Genomic DNA, 16,690 nt, shown 5'->3' with positions numbered 1-16,690 from the left:
GTAGAATTATATACAAATCAGGGGAAACTCACCCTTATAAAAAAAGTCCCATAGTAAAAGCACAGCAATGTGTAATTAAGCACAGTGAAAGCTAAGGCATAGGGAAGCATTGTAAAGCACAGAGAGGTCTGGTAAAGCATAGGGAAGCATTGTAAAGCACAGAGAGGTCTGGTAAAGCATAGGGAAGCATTGTAAAGCACAGAGAGGTCTGGTAAAGCATAGGGAAGCATTGTAAAGCACAGAGAGGTCTGGTAAAGCATAGGGAAGCATTGTAAAGCACAGAGAGGTCTGGTAAAGCATAGGGAAGCATTGTAAAGCACAGAGAGGTCTGGTAAAGCATAGGGAAGCATTGTAAAGCACAGAGAGGTCTGGTAAAGCATAGGGAAGCATTGTAAAGCACAGAGAGGTCTGGTAAAGCATAGGGAAGCATTGTAAAGCACAGAGAGGTCTGGTAAAGCATAGGGAAGCATTGTAAAGCACAGAGAGGTCTGGTAAAGCATAGGGAAGCATTGTAAAGCACAGAGAGGTCTGGTAAAGCATAGGGAAGCATTGTAAAGCACAGAGAGGTGTGGTAAAGCATAGGGAAGCATTGTAAAGCACAGAGAGGTCTGCTAAAGCATAGGGAAGCATTGTAAAGCACAGAGAGGTCTGGTAAAGCATAGGGAAGCATTGTAAAGCACAGAGAGGTCTGGTAAAGCATAGGGAAGCATTGTAAAGCACAGAGAGGTGTGGTAAAGTATAGGGAAGCATTGTAAATCACAGAGAGGTCTGGTAAAGCATAGGGAAGCATTGTAAAGCACAGAGAGGTCTGGTAAAGCATAGGGAAGCATTGTAAAGCACAGAGAGGTCTGGTAAAGCATAGGGAAGTATTGTAAAGCACAGAGAGGTCTGGTAAAGCATAGGGAAGCATTGTGAAGCTCAGAGAGGTATGATAAAGCATAGGGAAGCATTGTAAAGCACAGAGAGGTCTGGTAAAGCATAGGGAAGCATTGTAAAGCACAGAGAGGTCTGGTAAAGCATAGGGAAGCATTGTAAAGCACAGAAATGCCACATTTAAAAGTTTTATGAAAAGGTAGCTACAATGCAAAACGACTTTTAAATGCAAAAAAAAGTGTGTGTACACCTTTAAAAGATTATGTCTTCTTCGGTACAGTTTCGGTTTCTATGAAATATCACGGTACTTTCCAGCTGGCTTCAACAGTCGTTATTTATGGCAGGGCCGTGTTGTTATGGCAACAGACAGCCGGTCCGACTGGTTATTCAGCCCGCTGGGGAAATTTTATATATATACGAGTAGGTCGTTTTTAAATGTCATTGTAATAGTTTAAAATAAATTGCAAATCCCTGATTATTCTTGATGTCGTTGTGCGTGGTTTTGTGGCGTAAGAATATTCTGTCGAAGTTATTTAGTGTAATACGAGCACAGCTGAGACCGAACGCTCTGCATCGCCTAGAATCTTAGGATCAACATTTCAAAAAAAAAAACAAAAAAAAACTTTATTAACATAATCACAGTCCAGTAGTATTTCATGTTAGATTTCTGAAATGTCACATTTTTTTTTTCAATGTCAGTTTTTCTGTTCAGTATCTGGAAAACTACAAAGCGCTGGGTGTGGAATTCAATATGTTAACAAGGGAACATTATTCAGCAGCTTTCATTGGACTCTATGAAGCTGAGGGAGTTCATTCTATATAGAGGGGGTGGAATTCAATATGTTAACAAGGGAACATTATTCAGCAGCTTTCATTGGACTCTATGAAGCTGAATCAGTTCATTCTATATAGAGGGGGTGGAATTCAATATGTTAACAAGGGAACATTATTCAGCAGCTTTCATTGGACTCTATGAAGCTGAGGGAGTTCATTCTATATAGAGGGGGTGGAATTCAATATGTTAACAAGGGAACATTATTCAGCAGCTTTCATTGGACTCTATGAAGCTGAGGGAGTTCATTCTATATAGAGGGTGTGGAATTCAATATGTTAACAAGGGAACATTATTCAGCAGCTTTCATTGGACTCTATGAAGCTGAATCAGTTCATTCTATATAGAGGGGGTGGAATTCAATATGTTAACAAGGGAACATTATTCAGCAGCTTTCATTGGACTCTATGAAGCTGAGGGAGTTCATTCTATATAGAGGGGGTGGAATTCAATATGTTAACAAGGGAACATTATTCAGCAGCTTTCATTGGACTCTATGAAGCTGAGGGAGTTCATTCTATATAGAGGGGGTGGAATTCAATATGTTAACAAGGGAACATTATTCAGCAGCTTTCACTGGACTCTATGAAGCTGAATCAGTTCATTCTATATAGAGGGTGATGCTGCTAAACTTTTGCCCAGAGCTGTACATGATGTATCGTAATAGAGGTCTGTATCGCTTGTGATACGAGACCACACCATAAAGAACTACAGCTCCCAGCATGCATCACCATTACCGCGGGTGCAGAGGCATGCTGGGAGCCGTAGTCCTAGCCAGTAAGTTCATTTTACAGGGTGATTTTGGCTACAGAACTTTTGCCCATAGGTGAGAGAGAGAGAGATATCGTACCGTCATGCACATGATCTCTTATTTAAAAGCGGAAACATTTTATTTTTGAGTGCTTTCCCTTTCTGGAGTTCAGAGCTGATCAACAAACAGAGAAGAAAAACAGAACGGATTCTTGAGAGCTTCAGGTTATATTTATATATTTTTATTAAAAAAAATGCAATGATTACAAACAGTTTAGCATTCAGTTGGTTTTGTCTGTGTTTGATTGTACAAAAAAAGCAATGGACTGTAAAAAGAGAATATTTAATCTGGAGGAAAAACTGACAGACAGACAGACAGACAGACAGCGGCACTGCAATGGCTCTGTATTACACTGAGGGGCAATGGTAGCACAAGTATAGGGCAGCTACAATGGGGTGAGGCTGGTAGAATGGGACCACAGTGTGCTGACTATACCCTCAATGATCTTCAATGGCAGACAGACAGACAGCGGCACTGCAATGGCTCTGTATTACACTGAGGGGCAATGGTAGCACAAGTATAGGGCAGCTACAATGGGGTGAGGCTGGTAGAATGGGACCACAGTGTGCTAACTATACCCTCAATGATCTTCAATGGCAGGCAGACAGACAGCGGCACTGCAATGGCTCTGTATTACACTGAGGGGCAATGGTAGCACAAGTATAGGGCAGCTACAATGGGGTGAGGCTGGTAGAATGGGACCACAGTGTGCTCACTATACCCTCAATGATCTTCAATATATATATATATATATATATATAAAAAGCAGGTCTTTTTCATAAGGATTGCATATAAAAATAGATTTCAATAGAAATAAGCGAGTGTGGTTGCCATGGCATCCACACCCCATAAACACCCCCAGCCTTCGTTTTTTTTTTTTTTCAAACACACTTTCCCTTTTGAAAGTAAATGAAACATTGGCTCTTCTGAGCAATTCTTACAAAACCATATTATATATACACACACACACACACACACAGACGACCGTTTCAAAGCAGAGTATTTTAAAAATACAGTAGTAGCTTATTTATATCTATAAAAAGGCAATGTTTCGTCCGAGTGCTGAGCGAGTTTTATGGAGCAGACTCGCATATCATTTGAATCTCTTCATTTCCATCCTTCCCTCTCCTCACTGGTTTAATGCCGTTTCGCTTCGGTCAGTCCGAACGGTTCTGTTTTCCTCCAATATTGAGTTCTGGTCATTTTTAAAACCTGGTTTTACCCGCCTTTGAGCTGCTTTGAGTTTGTCTGGATAATCCTAACTGCCAGACAGCCTTCCCTCCTTCCAATCAGATCCTGCGATGACAGCTCTGCCAGCCCCGCCCCCTCTCTCTGTTTGGGTAGAGTGCTGAGTGGGCGGGGCTAGCTGGAAAGGCTGCCCGTGTGATTTTAACAGCTTTGGGGAGTTCAGTGCAGGGCGATTAAGAGTCTCCAGGCAAGCAGAAGCAACTGAGGATGAAATGAAACGCAGTCGATCAGCAAGGAGATGGATTGGGAAAAAAAAAAAATTAATTAAAATTGAGGTTTTGAAACTTGATAAATCCTGGGGACTTTATTTAAAAATATATATATAAATAAAACCGTGTGGTCTGAATAGAGCTCTCAGAATCATGTCTAAACTGAACATTGACCATTAACACTCTGACCCCTAGTGGAAGACCCATGGCATAACACACAATTAAATTCATTAGAGCTCTCAGAATGATGTAAACACTCTACAATGACTATTAACCCAAAACACTCTGCCCCCTAATGGAAGATACACTGCATAACAGACAATTAAAATCTTCATTAGAGCTCTCAATCATGTCTAAACTGTACAGTGACCATTTAACTGAAACACTCTGCCCCCTACTGGAAGATACATGGCATAACACACAATTAAAATCTTCATTAGAGCTCTCAATCATGTCTAAACTGTACAGTGACCATTAACCAGCAACACTCTGCCCCCTACTGGAAGATACATGGCATAACACACAATTAATCTTCACTAGAGCTCTTAGAATCATGTCTAAACTGTAGTGACCATTTACCTGAATCACTCTGCCCCCTAGTGGAAGATACACAGCACGACCCACAATTAAAATCTTCATTAGAGCTCTCAATCATGTCTAAACTGTACAGTGACCATTTACCTGAAACACTCTGCCCCCTAGTGGAAGATACACGGCATAACACACAATTAAATTCATTAGAGCTCTCAGAATCACATCTAAACTCTACATCAGGCACACCACACTGTGGAACCATTATCAACCTGGCCCCACTTCCTGCAACACACTGCCCCCCAGTGGATGCAAGAAATATAACATAGGACAAACTTATTTTATATCCACTAGGGGGCAGTGTGTGGAGACAGGATTGTTGAGAGCTCTGTGGAGGCCACAGGTGTAATAATAATAATAATAATAATAATAAAAACATTTTTTTAAAAAAATTAGCAGGATGATTGAAACGAATTCAAAGTGAATTTAAACAAGAACGCAACATCAGTTTATTCCGATATTTCAGCTTCCCGTTTAACCCTTTGCGGTCCGATCCGACACCAAAAAGATGTAAACTCAAACACGGGTCTCTAGTCGTTATTTCCTCTGGAAAAAGCCGAGAAAACCATTCAATGGCCGAACGAGACCGACAGGAGCCGAGAGAAGCCGAAAAAAAAGGGGGCGGATCTGAGCAACACACATCGCCCCGGCACCACAGAGACAACATGGACACAAACAAACAAGATAGCTGCTTCTGCATCCAGCGCTCAAAGAATATCACAGACATTTTCAGAGCGTTTTGAGATGTTCTAGTCATAAAATAACGACTCGGGTCTCGTTATCGAGGAGTTTGGTGATCAATCGAGCGATCAGGAGATGATTTATCGGTATGCACGACTATGAAGAGGGATGTGATAAATACAGCGAGCGAGGAGCTGGGCTGGAGAGGCAGTACTGAGAGTCCTGTTGACATGTAGAGACGTTTAACCCTTTGTGGTCCATTGTCGGACTGGGTCCGACATTGCAATTATTCCTCACAGGTCCTTTGTCGGACTGGGTCCGACATTGCAATTATTCCTCACAGGTCCTTTGTCGGACTGGGTCCGACATCATTATAGCAACGCAATAAACGGGTGTTTAGTCGTTTTTTCTCCGGATAAAGCCGAGAAAACCATTCAATTGCCGAGTGGGAGCGACAGGAGCCGAGACAAGCCGGAAAAAAAAAAAAAAAAAAAAAAAAAAAGGCGTATTTCATGAATAGTCATACATGGCATCAGGTATCAGATAATGGGCGTCCATAATAAACAAGCTGGCTGAGTGCGTCAGCGCACTGAGACTATCACGGACATTTGCAGAGCTTTTTTCAGATGTTATAGTAATAAAATAATGACTTGGATCGCATTATTGAGGAGTTTGGTGATAAAACGAGTGATCAGGAGATGACTGATCGGTATGTACGACTATTATTATTATTATTATTATTATTATTATTATTATTATTATTATTATTTATTTCTTACACAGCTGAACGCTATAGCAAACGAAAGGGTGGGGCGGGGCTGGAGATGCCTAGTGAGTGCTTTGTTGATATGCAGGGCCTTTTAAACCCGTTTGACTGTGAAAAAAAATACTTTTAAACAGCGCGTCTAAAATTAACTGCGCGTGTGAAAATAAATTAGACCTGGCGTGGCTGACGCGCGATTAATAAATGGACCGCAAAGGGTTAAACCTGTTTTACTGGGAATAAAATTACTTTTGTGTAAAATTAACAGCGTGTGTGAAAATAAACTGGACCCGACGCGCCCGGACAGGCGCTGAATAAATGGACCGCGACGGGTTGAAAAAGTTACGGCAGCGAACAAAATCGATCCCATTAAAATTTCACCTTGTCCTGCAGAGTTCTGAAACGCGTGGAGTTTCTAAAGAAGCACACAGTTACAGCAAAAATCCTGTCGTTTTAAAATTGACACCGGGGGTCGGGGGGGGGGGGGGGTTAAAGGAAGTTCCGAGTTTGCGTGCCTTCACTTCCAGGAAGTCTGTGTCACTTGCACTTCCGAGGTCAGTGGTGTTATCTCGGGAGGGGGAGGGGTCACGTTACTGGCTGAAAGCGTGTCAGTCAATTGGGGAAGCAGCAGCTGATTGGTTAATGGTAGCTGAAGGGGGCGGGGTCAATTTCAGCATCCAGGTGAGCTGGGAAGTGCGGCCCTACCTTTAACCCCAGAGCACTGTCAGCGTTATTATGAGCTGCAAAAAATTCCAAAAAGAAACTTCATCAATTCAAACCACAAACCAGAAGAAACCATTGAATCTACACTGAAGACAGAGACTTCTAGTGGAAACGTTTGCTGTTGAATTTACACTGAAGACGCTGAGAGAGACTTCTAGCAGAAACGTTTGCCATTGAATTTACACTGAAGACGCTGAGAGAGACTTCTAGTGGAAACGTTTGCCATTGAATTTACACTGAAGACGCTGAGAGAGACTTCTAGTGGAAACGTTTGCCATTGAATTTACACTGAAGACGCTGAGAAAGACTTCTAGTGGAAACGTTTGCCATTGAATTTACACTGAAGACGCTGAGAAAGACTTCTAGTGGAAACGTTTGCCATTGAATTTACACTGAAGACGCTGAGAAAGACTTCTAGGAAACGTTTGCCATTGAATTTACACTGAAGACGCTGAGAAAGACTTCTAGTGGAAACGTTTGCCATTGAATTTACACTGAAGACGCTGAGAGAGACTTCTAGTGGAAACGTTTGCCATTGAATTTACACTGAAGACGCTGAGAGAGACTTCTAGTGGAAACGTTTGCCATTGAATTTACACTGAAGACCCTGAGAGAGACTTCTAGTGGAAACGTTTGCCGTTGAATCCATGAAGTTTCTTTTCGCACTTCTAAAGAATGGAAGTCCATTGAAAACTAATGAAAATCGCTTCTACTGCTTTCAAACACAATGATGCGTAATTCTCAGTTCCCTGTCATTGGCTGGCCGGCCCTGGTGATGTCACAATGGAGTGATGTAATTGGAGGGGAAGAGCCCCGTCTGGCCTCTCAGGCGACCTCGCCACCAGGCGGAGTCCGATTGGTCCAGCACCTCGATGACATCGCCAGCGCGGAACCCCAGCTCGTCGCTCTCCTCCGCTATGAAGTCGTAGAGACCCCTGACACGCACCCCTCCAGAGCTCTGAGGAGAGAGAGACAGAGAGGAGAGAGAGAGAGGAGGAGAGAGGTGGGGGGGGGGGCCAGAGAAAAGAAGGAGAGAGGAGGAGGGAGAGAGACAGGGGAGAGAGAGAGAGACAGAGAGGAGAGAGAGAGGGGGCAGAGGGAGAGAGAGATAGAGAAAAGAAGGAGGGGGAGGGAGAGAGAGAGAATGAGATTTTGTAAGCAGCATTAAAATGCTTCCCTATGCTTTACCAGACCTCTCTGTGCTTTACAATGCTTCCCTATGCTTTACCAGACCTCTCTGTGCTTTACAATGCTTCCCTATGCTTTACCAGACCTCTCTGTGCTTTACAATGCTTCCCTATGCTTTACCAGACCTCTCTGTGCTTTACAATGCTTCCCTATGCTTTACCAGACCTCTCTGTGCTTTACAATGCTTCCCTATGCTTTACCAGACCTCTCTGTGCTTTACAATGCTTCCCTATGCTTTACCACACCTCTCTGTGCTTTACAATGCTTCCCTATGCTTTACCAGACCTCTCTGTGCTTTACAATGCTTCCCTATGCTTTACCAGACCTCTCTGTGCTTTACAATGCTCCCAGTTCACAGACTCTATCGGACAGTCTATTGTTGTTGTTTACCTGGGGGGGGTCAGACTGTCGTCTGGGTGGGGGGGGCAAGCCACTGGAATTCCCAAAGCCCCCCATACTCTGGGCTCTCTCCTCCAGGCTGCCTCTCTTCATCTGAGGGGAAAAAAGTAACACTGAAAAGGGGAACTTGTGTGTGCGTGTCTGTGTGTCAGTATATGTTTGTGAGTGTGTGTCAGTGTGTTTGTCTGTGTCAGTGTCAGTGTGTCAGCGTGTCCGTGTCTGTGTGTGTGCGGTTGTTTTTATTGAGTATTTTTTTTCACCCAGTTGTTTTTATTGAGTATTTTTTTTCACCCGGTTGTTTTTATTGATTATTTTTCTCACCCGGTTGTTTTTCCTGATCATTTTTTTCACCTGGTGTTTTGCTTCATTCATTCTCGCTGGTTGTCTGTTTCTCATCATTTTTAAATCTTCCTTCACCTGTCCTTTGGAGCTGCTTGGCTCTCGCCTGGCGAACCCGGCCAGCCTTCCCCATTCCATTCAGATCACGTGACAACCTTTTCAGCTAGCCCCGCCCCCTCTGCAATTCATCCCCAGACAGAGAGGGAGTGGGCGGGGCTGGCAGAGCTGTCATCACAGGACCCTTATGGAACGAGAAAGGCTGTCTGGCTGTTAGGATTCTCCAGACGAGCTTCTCAAAGGCGGGGAAAAGCAGATTTTTTAAATGATCCAAACTCGATATGGGATAAACTCAGAACCGCTTGGCTGAAGCAATTCAAGCTTGATCAGCCCCCAGCGTGTCTAACTAACAAGCTCAGGTGTGTCTTATTATTAAACTCCTAGTGAAACCAGGACTGGATCACACTGCTGTGCAGCAGGAGTCTGATTCCCAGCCCTGTAGATAGACTTTGGTTGAAGGAGGTTTGTAGCTGATTTTATAGTGAAGAGAGCTACAGGATATTGCTGGGAACTGTGGGATATTTAGACAGAAAGATCAGGGATGGGAATCAGACTCCTATTGCACAGCAGTGTGATCCAGTCCAGGTTTTACTGCTACCAGCTTGATCAGCCCCCAGTGTGTCTAACTAACAAGCTCAGGTGTGTCTGATTATTAAACTCCTAGTGAAACCAGGACTGGATCACACTGCTGTGCAGCGGGAGTCTGATTCCCAGCCCTGTAGATAGACTTTGGTTGAAGGAGGTTTGTAGCTGATTTTATAGTGAAGAGAGCTACAGGATATTGCTGGGAACTGTGGGATATTTAGACAGAAAGATCAGGGATGGGAATCAGACTCCTATTGCACAGCAGTGTGATCCAGTCCAGGTTTTACTGCTACCAGCTTGATCAGCCCCCAGTGTGTCTAACTAACAAGCTCAGGTGTGTCTGATTATTAAACTCCTAGTGAAACCAGGACTGGATCACACTGCTGTGCAGCGGGAGTCTGATTCCCAGCCCTGTAGATAGACTTTGGTTGAAGGAGGTTTGTAGCTGATTTTATAGTGAAGAGAGCTACAGGATATTGCTGGGAACTGTGGGATATTTAGACAGAGAGATCAGGGATGGGAATCAGACTCCTATCGCACAGCAGCGTGATCCATTCCAGGTTTTACTGCTACCAGCTTGATCAGCCCCCAGTGTGTCTAGCTAACAAGCTCAGGTGTGTCTGATTATTAAACTCCTAGTGAAACCAGGACTGGATCACACTGCTGTGCAGCGGGAGTCGGATTCCCCTCGCTGTGATGAGGGTGTGTACCTGCTGTGTGATGGGGATCTCGGACTGCCGTCTCTGTGTGGGTGGATTCAGAGCACCTCCAAACCTCTCCTCCAAACTCCCTCGCTTCCCCTGAGAACACAGAGAGAAACACTGAGGGGGCAACGTTGGCACAAGTATAGGGCAGCTATAATGGGGTGAGGCTGGTAGAATGGGACCACAGTGTGCTAACTATACCCTCAATGATCTTACAATGCTTCCCTATGCTTTACCAGACCTCTGTGCTTTACAATGCTTCCCTGTGCTTTACCAGACCTCTCTGTGCTTTACAATGCTTCCCTATGCTTTACCAGACCTCTCTGTGCTTTACAATGCTTCCCTATGCTTTACCAGACCTCTCTGTGCTTTACAATGCTTCCCTATGCTTTACCACACCTCTGTGCTTTACAATGCTTCCCTATGCTTTACCAGACCTCTCTGCGCTTTACAATGCTTCCCTATGCTTTACCAGACCTCTCTGCGCTTTACAATGCTTCCCTATGCTTTACCACACCTCTCTGTGCTTTACAATGCTTCCCTATGCTTTACCAGACCTCTCTGTGCTTTACAATGCTTCCCTATGCTTTACCAGACCTCTGTGCTTTACAATGCTTCCCTATGCTTTACCAGACCTCTCTGTGCTTTACAATGCTTCCCTATGCTTTACCAGACCTCTCAGTGCGTTACAATGCTTCCCTATGCTTTACAATGCTTCCCTATGCTTTACCACACCTCTCAGTGCTTTACAATGCTTCCCTATGCTTTACCAGACCTCTCTGTGCTTTACAATGCTTCCCTATGCTTTACCAGACCTCTCTGTGCTTTACAATGCTTCCCTGTGCTTTACCAGACCTCTCTGTGCTTTACAGTGCTTCCCTATGCTTTACCAGACCTCTCTGTGTTTACAATGCTTCCCTGTGCTTTACCAGACCTCTCTGTGCTTTACAATGCTTCCCTGTGCTTTACCATACCTCTCTGTGCTTCACAATGCTTCCCTGTGCTTTACCACACCTCTCTGTAGATATTTTAGACCCACACATGTAATTAATAGTAAGTAATTAACAGGGTGAATGAAGGGGAGGGGCCCGGCTGTTAGGATTCTCCAGGTGAGCTGAATTCAGCTCATAGCCAGGTAAGGACAGATGCTAATAAAGGTGCAGATTGCTGCGGATGTCCGAGGGGGGGTCCCGTCGTGGTTTGTGATGTCAGTACCTCCTCCCTGGTCCCGTCCTGTAAGTATATCTGCTTCTGCTTGGAGATGGACGTCGTCTTGTAGAACTCCACCAGCTGGTTTAAAGAAGGGAATTTCTCGGCCCACAGGAAGTAGCTGCCTTTGCCGTCCTTCATGACCTTGAAGTGCTGCACATCCACTTCATGTCTGGAGAGAGGAGAGAAGGGGGAGTTTTTTTTGACGTCACAAATGCGGCTTTTTACTGGAAAAGCGAAAGCAGAAACCACACCTCCCTCTCTGAACAAACCACACCTCCTCTCCATCAAACCACACCTCCTCTCTGAACAAACCAGACCTCCTCTCTGAACAAACCACACCTCCTCTCCATCAAACCACACCTCCTCTCTGAACAAACCAGACCTCCTCTCTGAACAAACCACACCTCCTCTCCATCAAACCACACCTCCTCTCCATCACAAACCACACCTCCTCTCTGAACAAACCACACCTCCTCTCTGAACAAACCACACCTCCTCTCTGAACAAACCACACCTCCTCTCCACAAAACCACACCTCCTCTCCACAAAACCACACCTCCTCTCCAACAAACCACACCTCCTCTCCATCAAACCACACCTCCTCTCCATCAAACCACGCCTCCTCTCCATCAAACCGCGCCTCCTCTCCATCAAACCGCGCCTCCTCTCCATCAAACCGCGCCTCCTCTCCATCAAACCGCGCCTCCTCTCAACAAAACCACGCCTCCTCTCAACAAAACCACACCTCCTCTCCATCAAATCACACCTCCTCTCCATCAAACCACACCTCCTCTCCATCAAACCACACCTCCTCTCCATCAAACCACACCTCCTCTCTGAACAAACCACACCTCCTCTCTGAACAAACCACACCTCCTCTCCATCAAACCACACCTCCTCTCTGAACAAACCACACCTCCTCTCTGAACAAACCACACCTCCTCTCTGAACAAGCCACACCTCCTCTCCATCAAGCCACACCTCCTCTCCATCAAACCACACCTCCTCTCCATCAAACCACACCTCCTCTCTGAACAAACCACACCTCCTTTGAAACACCACCGCGGCAGAGGGGGGGCAGTGCAGGTCACACATTCCCCCATCTATTTGTTGAAAGCGCTTCTCCCATTGTCGTGGAAACTTGCTAATTCTTACTCCACGCTGTTCTGCGCATGCTAGTGATCTGCGTCACGGTCCTCGTCTCCACGGCGACAGCACAGACTGTCCCCGGGGGGGGGATGATGTCATCGACAGGGTGGTGACTTTGAAATGAAAAGCCAAGGGGAATTCAGTTAAAAGGCTTGGGCGAGATTTCTTCACCTCTCTGTTAATATTTATCCACATTCTTGAATTAGTGCCAGCTGTTAAGAGAACAGCCAGGGCTGATGATGCAGAACTGTATGAAGAAATCAGTTCATTCAAGCTGCGTTCAAAATATATATTATACATGGATGAAGGCTATATTTGGGCAGCAGTGTGGAGTAGTGGTCAGGGCTCTGGACTCTTGACCGGAGGGTCGTGGGTTCAATCCCAGGTGGGGGACACTGCTGCTGTACCCTTGAGCAAGGTACTTTACCTAGATTGCTCCAGTAAAAACCCAACTGTATAAATGGGTAATTGTATGTAAAAATAATGTGATATCTTGTAACAATTGTAAGTCGCCCTGGATAAGGGCCTGCTAAGAAATAAGAAATAATACTGAGCTATTTGAAAGAAGGGATAATCCCACAGGAGTGACGTCAAAAAGTGATACTTCCTCTAGAGGAAAATATGCTTGAACTTTGACCCCTTCGACTCTTCAAGACCGTTGCTTTCAATTCAAAACACAAAATGTCTCGTTTTCAATCGCTGGACGACACCCACAGAGCAGAAATGTTCATTAATGAGCAACACGATGAGAATACGTTAAAATGATGTCAAGCTGGTGCATTCGTATATCTCAAGAGAAACCGGAGAGGAACGGGAAATTAAAACGAGGTAAAGGAGATCGTCCAAATCAAGCTGAAGCTCTAACGGATAACGACACAGAACGTCTGTACAGCGCTGAAACACGACGTTTAAAAAAACCAAAAACCACCCAACTGTACCGCTGAACCTCGTCTTCTTTAATATCAGCATCGCAAGGGTATCCGTGGATTAGAAAAAATAACAGACGGGCCTCTTCAGCGAGTCACAGGAAAACAATTCCATCTCGGGGTTCTGTGACAGTTTAGAAGCTCCGCCTTCGCTCTCATAGTTTATGACGTCACAGAAACCCTTGATGGAATTATTAGCCCTTTAGATGCTTTTATGAAGCCTCAATATATCATGATAAACAGAAGCTTTTACCAGGGGAGACCCTCGGGGACCCCTGCGCTCCCCTGACTGTGTGACTCCCCCCCTGCGCCCCACACGGCCGTGCCTTTACCAGGGGAGACCCTCGGGGACCCCTGCGCTCCCCTGACTGTGTGACTCCCCCCCTGCGCCCCACGCGGCCGTGCCTTTACCAGGGGAGACCCTCGGGGACCCCTGCGCTCCCCTGACTGTGTGACTCCCCCCTGCACACCACGCGGCCGTGCCTTTACCAGGGGAGACTCTCGAGGACCCCTGCGCTCCCCTGACTGTGTGACTCCCCCCCCCGCGCCCAGACGGGTGTATTTTGTGTTCTTAGTGAAAACGACCCCACCTGACTGAAATGGAGAAGTCTCCAGGTGAACTCTGACTGCCTCGAATCACGAAGGCTCCCACGTCTCTGGCCTTCAGGATCTCCTCAGCCGCCTGTCTGGTGATGCTCTCGTGAAACCAGCTGGAGAAGAAAACATGATCTTCAATAGCAGACAGACAGACAGCGGCACTGCAATGGCTCTGTATTACACTGAGGGGCAATGGTAGCACAAGTATAGGGCAGCTACAATGGGGTGAGGCTGGTAGAATGGGACCACAGTGTGCTAACTATACCCTCAATGATCTTCAATGGCAGACAGACAGACAGCGGCACTGCAATGGTTCTGTATTACACTGAGGGGCAATGGTAGCACAAGTATAGGGCAGCTACAATGGGGTGAGGCTGGTAGAATGGGACCACAGTGTGCTAACTATACCCTCAATGATCTTCAATGGCAGACAGACAGACAGCGGCACTGCAATGGCTCTGTATTACACTGAGGGGCAATGGTAGCACAAGTATAGGGCAGCTACAATGGGGCGAGGCTGGTAGAATGGGACAGACAGACAGACAGACAGACTTACCCAGGGGTGCGTCTCTCGATGTAATTTCGGGGGACAAACCCTTCGTGTCCGTGCAGCTCAGCCTTAAACCAATCGTCTTGATTCCCCAAAATCTGGAAGAGAAGCACAGCCAATCAGAAACACAGCTCGCAAGACCCCTCCCACCACTGCCCCCCCCCTTCCAACACCCTTAAGAGTTCAAAGACAGCTTTCCTGCCATGTGAGTCGTTTCAAGTTTAAACACTGAAGCCTCACCCCATTGTAGCTGCCCTATACTTGTGCTACCATTGCCCCTCAGTGTAATACAGAGCCATTGCAGTGCCGCTGTCTGTCTGTCTGCCATTGAAGATCATTGAGGGTATAGTTAGCACACTGTGGTCCCATTCTACCAGCCTCACCCCATTGCAGCTGCCCTATACTCGTGCTAGCGTTGCCGCTGCAGTGTCACAATGGGTTATTTTAGCTTGATAGTCGCCACTCTCAAAATAGCGCAGCGTCTATTTTGTGTTATTTTAAGATTCTGAAAAGCCAAGAGCTCAGCTTTTTTAAAAAAAACAGGTTCTGGTATTTTGAATACAATGTAGCTCTGGCGAAATCTACACTTTCATAACTGCCTTATCACCTCTATATACACACACACACACACACACACACACACACACACACACACACACACACACACAGACACACGCACGCACACACACACACACACACACAGCCGTGTGTGAATCTGCTAGAGCAGCCCACGGCTTCTGTGGTATGAAATCAAACCACTGGCACTGAAAAATCACGCAAAACTGTGAAATCAGCGACGGTCTAATCTGATGACTTGACTAGACCCACACCTGCGATTCATTCAAAACAGGAAAGGGGACAGAAACACACAGACAAGCTTACAAAAACTGGTTTAGCTTCATAAAATGGAATGAAAGCTGCTGAATAATGTTCCCTTGTTAACATATTGAATTCCACCCCCTCTATATAGAATGAACTCCCTCAGCTTCATAGAGTCCAATGAAAGCTGCTGAATAATGTTCCCTTGTTAACATATTGAATTCCACCCCCTCTATATAGAATGAACTCCCTCAGCTTCATAGAGTCCAATGAAAGCTGCTGAATAATGTTCCCTTGTTAACATATTGAATTCCACCCCCTCTATATAGAATGAACTGATTCAGCTTCATAGAGTCCAATGAAAGCTGCTGAATAATGTTCCCTTGTTAACATATTGAATTCCACCCCCTCTATATAGAATTAACTGATTCAGCTTCATAGAGTCCAATGAAAGCTGCTGAATAATGTTCCCTTGTTAACATATTGAATTCCACCCCCTCTATATAGAATGAACTCCCTCAGCTTCATAGAGTCCAATGAAAGCTGCTGAATAATGTTCCCTTGTTAACATATTGAATTCCACCCCCTCTATATAGAATGAACTCCCTCAGCTTCATAGAGTCCAATGAAAGCTGCTGAATAATGTTCCCTTGTTAACATATGATATGTAGTTCCCCCTGTAGAATGAACTTGCTGGCTAGGACTACGGCTCCCAGCATGCCTCTGCGCCCGCGGCAATGGTGAGGCATGCTGGGAGCTGTAGTTCTTTATGCTGTGGTCTCGTATCACAAGCGATACAGACCTCTATTACGATACATCATGTACAGCTGCGGGCAAAATGACATCAATGCGCTTGTAGATCTCTTGCTCCGCCCCTCCTGCTCTGCTCTGGACCTGCCTGAGCTCAGCGTCGCGTTACTGGATCCTCAACGGACGCTGGAGAGAGAACTCGCTGCGATCCTGCCTCGCTGCCTCCTCCTTCATCTTGTATTCTAGCAGTGTTATGATTTGCACTGTGTTTCAATATGAATCTTGCATTGTAACCCTATGGGACTACAGCTCCCAGCATGCCTCTTCACCTGCGGCGGTGGCGAGGGATGCTGGGAGCTGTAGTTCTCTCACTGCGATGAGCTGTGCTCTTGTTGCACAGTGTATCGGTGCAGCCCTGGCTATGACTACAGCTCCCAGCATGCCTCTTCACCTGCGGCGGTGGTGAGGGATGCTGGGAGCAGTAGTTTTTAAATTACAATGAAGCTTGCATTGTAACTCTGTCTGCACTGCCCTGTGACAGCTATGTGAGTCGCCTGGGATAAAAGCAGGCGTCTGACAAATACATTATTAATAATGATAATAATAATAATAATAATGTACACATTTTTTGTTTTTTGAAAACGTCATTTGCTGAGCGGATATGTAAAGCATTAGATCAAAGAG

General features: G+C 45.5%; 1 protein-coding gene across 1 annotated transcript in view; it reads right to left on the bottom strand.

Annotated features, from left to right (window-relative positions):
* Window positions 1–2,681: 2,681 nt before the first annotated feature.
* Window positions 2,682–16,690, bottom strand: part of LOC117433004 (GRB2-related adaptor protein 2) — a 20,064-nt gene continuing 6,055 nt past the window's right edge. Inside the window, exons 3-8 of the mRNA XM_059019084.1 lie at window positions 14,444–14,535; window positions 13,881–14,000; window positions 11,219–11,384; window positions 10,010–10,099; window positions 8,310–8,411; window positions 2,682–7,689 (exon numbers count right to left, since the gene is read on the bottom strand). Of these exons, the coding sequence (XP_058875067.1) occupies window positions 7,510–7,689; window positions 8,310–8,411; window positions 10,010–10,099; window positions 11,219–11,384; window positions 13,881–14,000; window positions 14,444–14,535 (750 nt within the window). The 3' untranslated portion in view covers window positions 2,682–7,509. The remainder of the gene's footprint in view (window positions 7,690–8,309; window positions 8,412–10,009; window positions 10,100–11,218; window positions 11,385–13,880; window positions 14,001–14,443; window positions 14,536–16,690) is intronic.

This window comes from Acipenser ruthenus, unplaced genomic scaffold, assembly GCF_902713425.1.
Source record: "Acipenser ruthenus unplaced genomic scaffold, fAciRut3.2 maternal haplotype, whole genome shotgun sequence".
Classification (NCBI taxonomy): domain Eukaryota; kingdom Metazoa; phylum Chordata; class Actinopteri; order Acipenseriformes; family Acipenseridae; genus Acipenser; species Acipenser ruthenus.
Note: the sequence above shows the minus strand (reverse complement) of the source record. Positions and strands in the feature narration are given on the sequence as shown.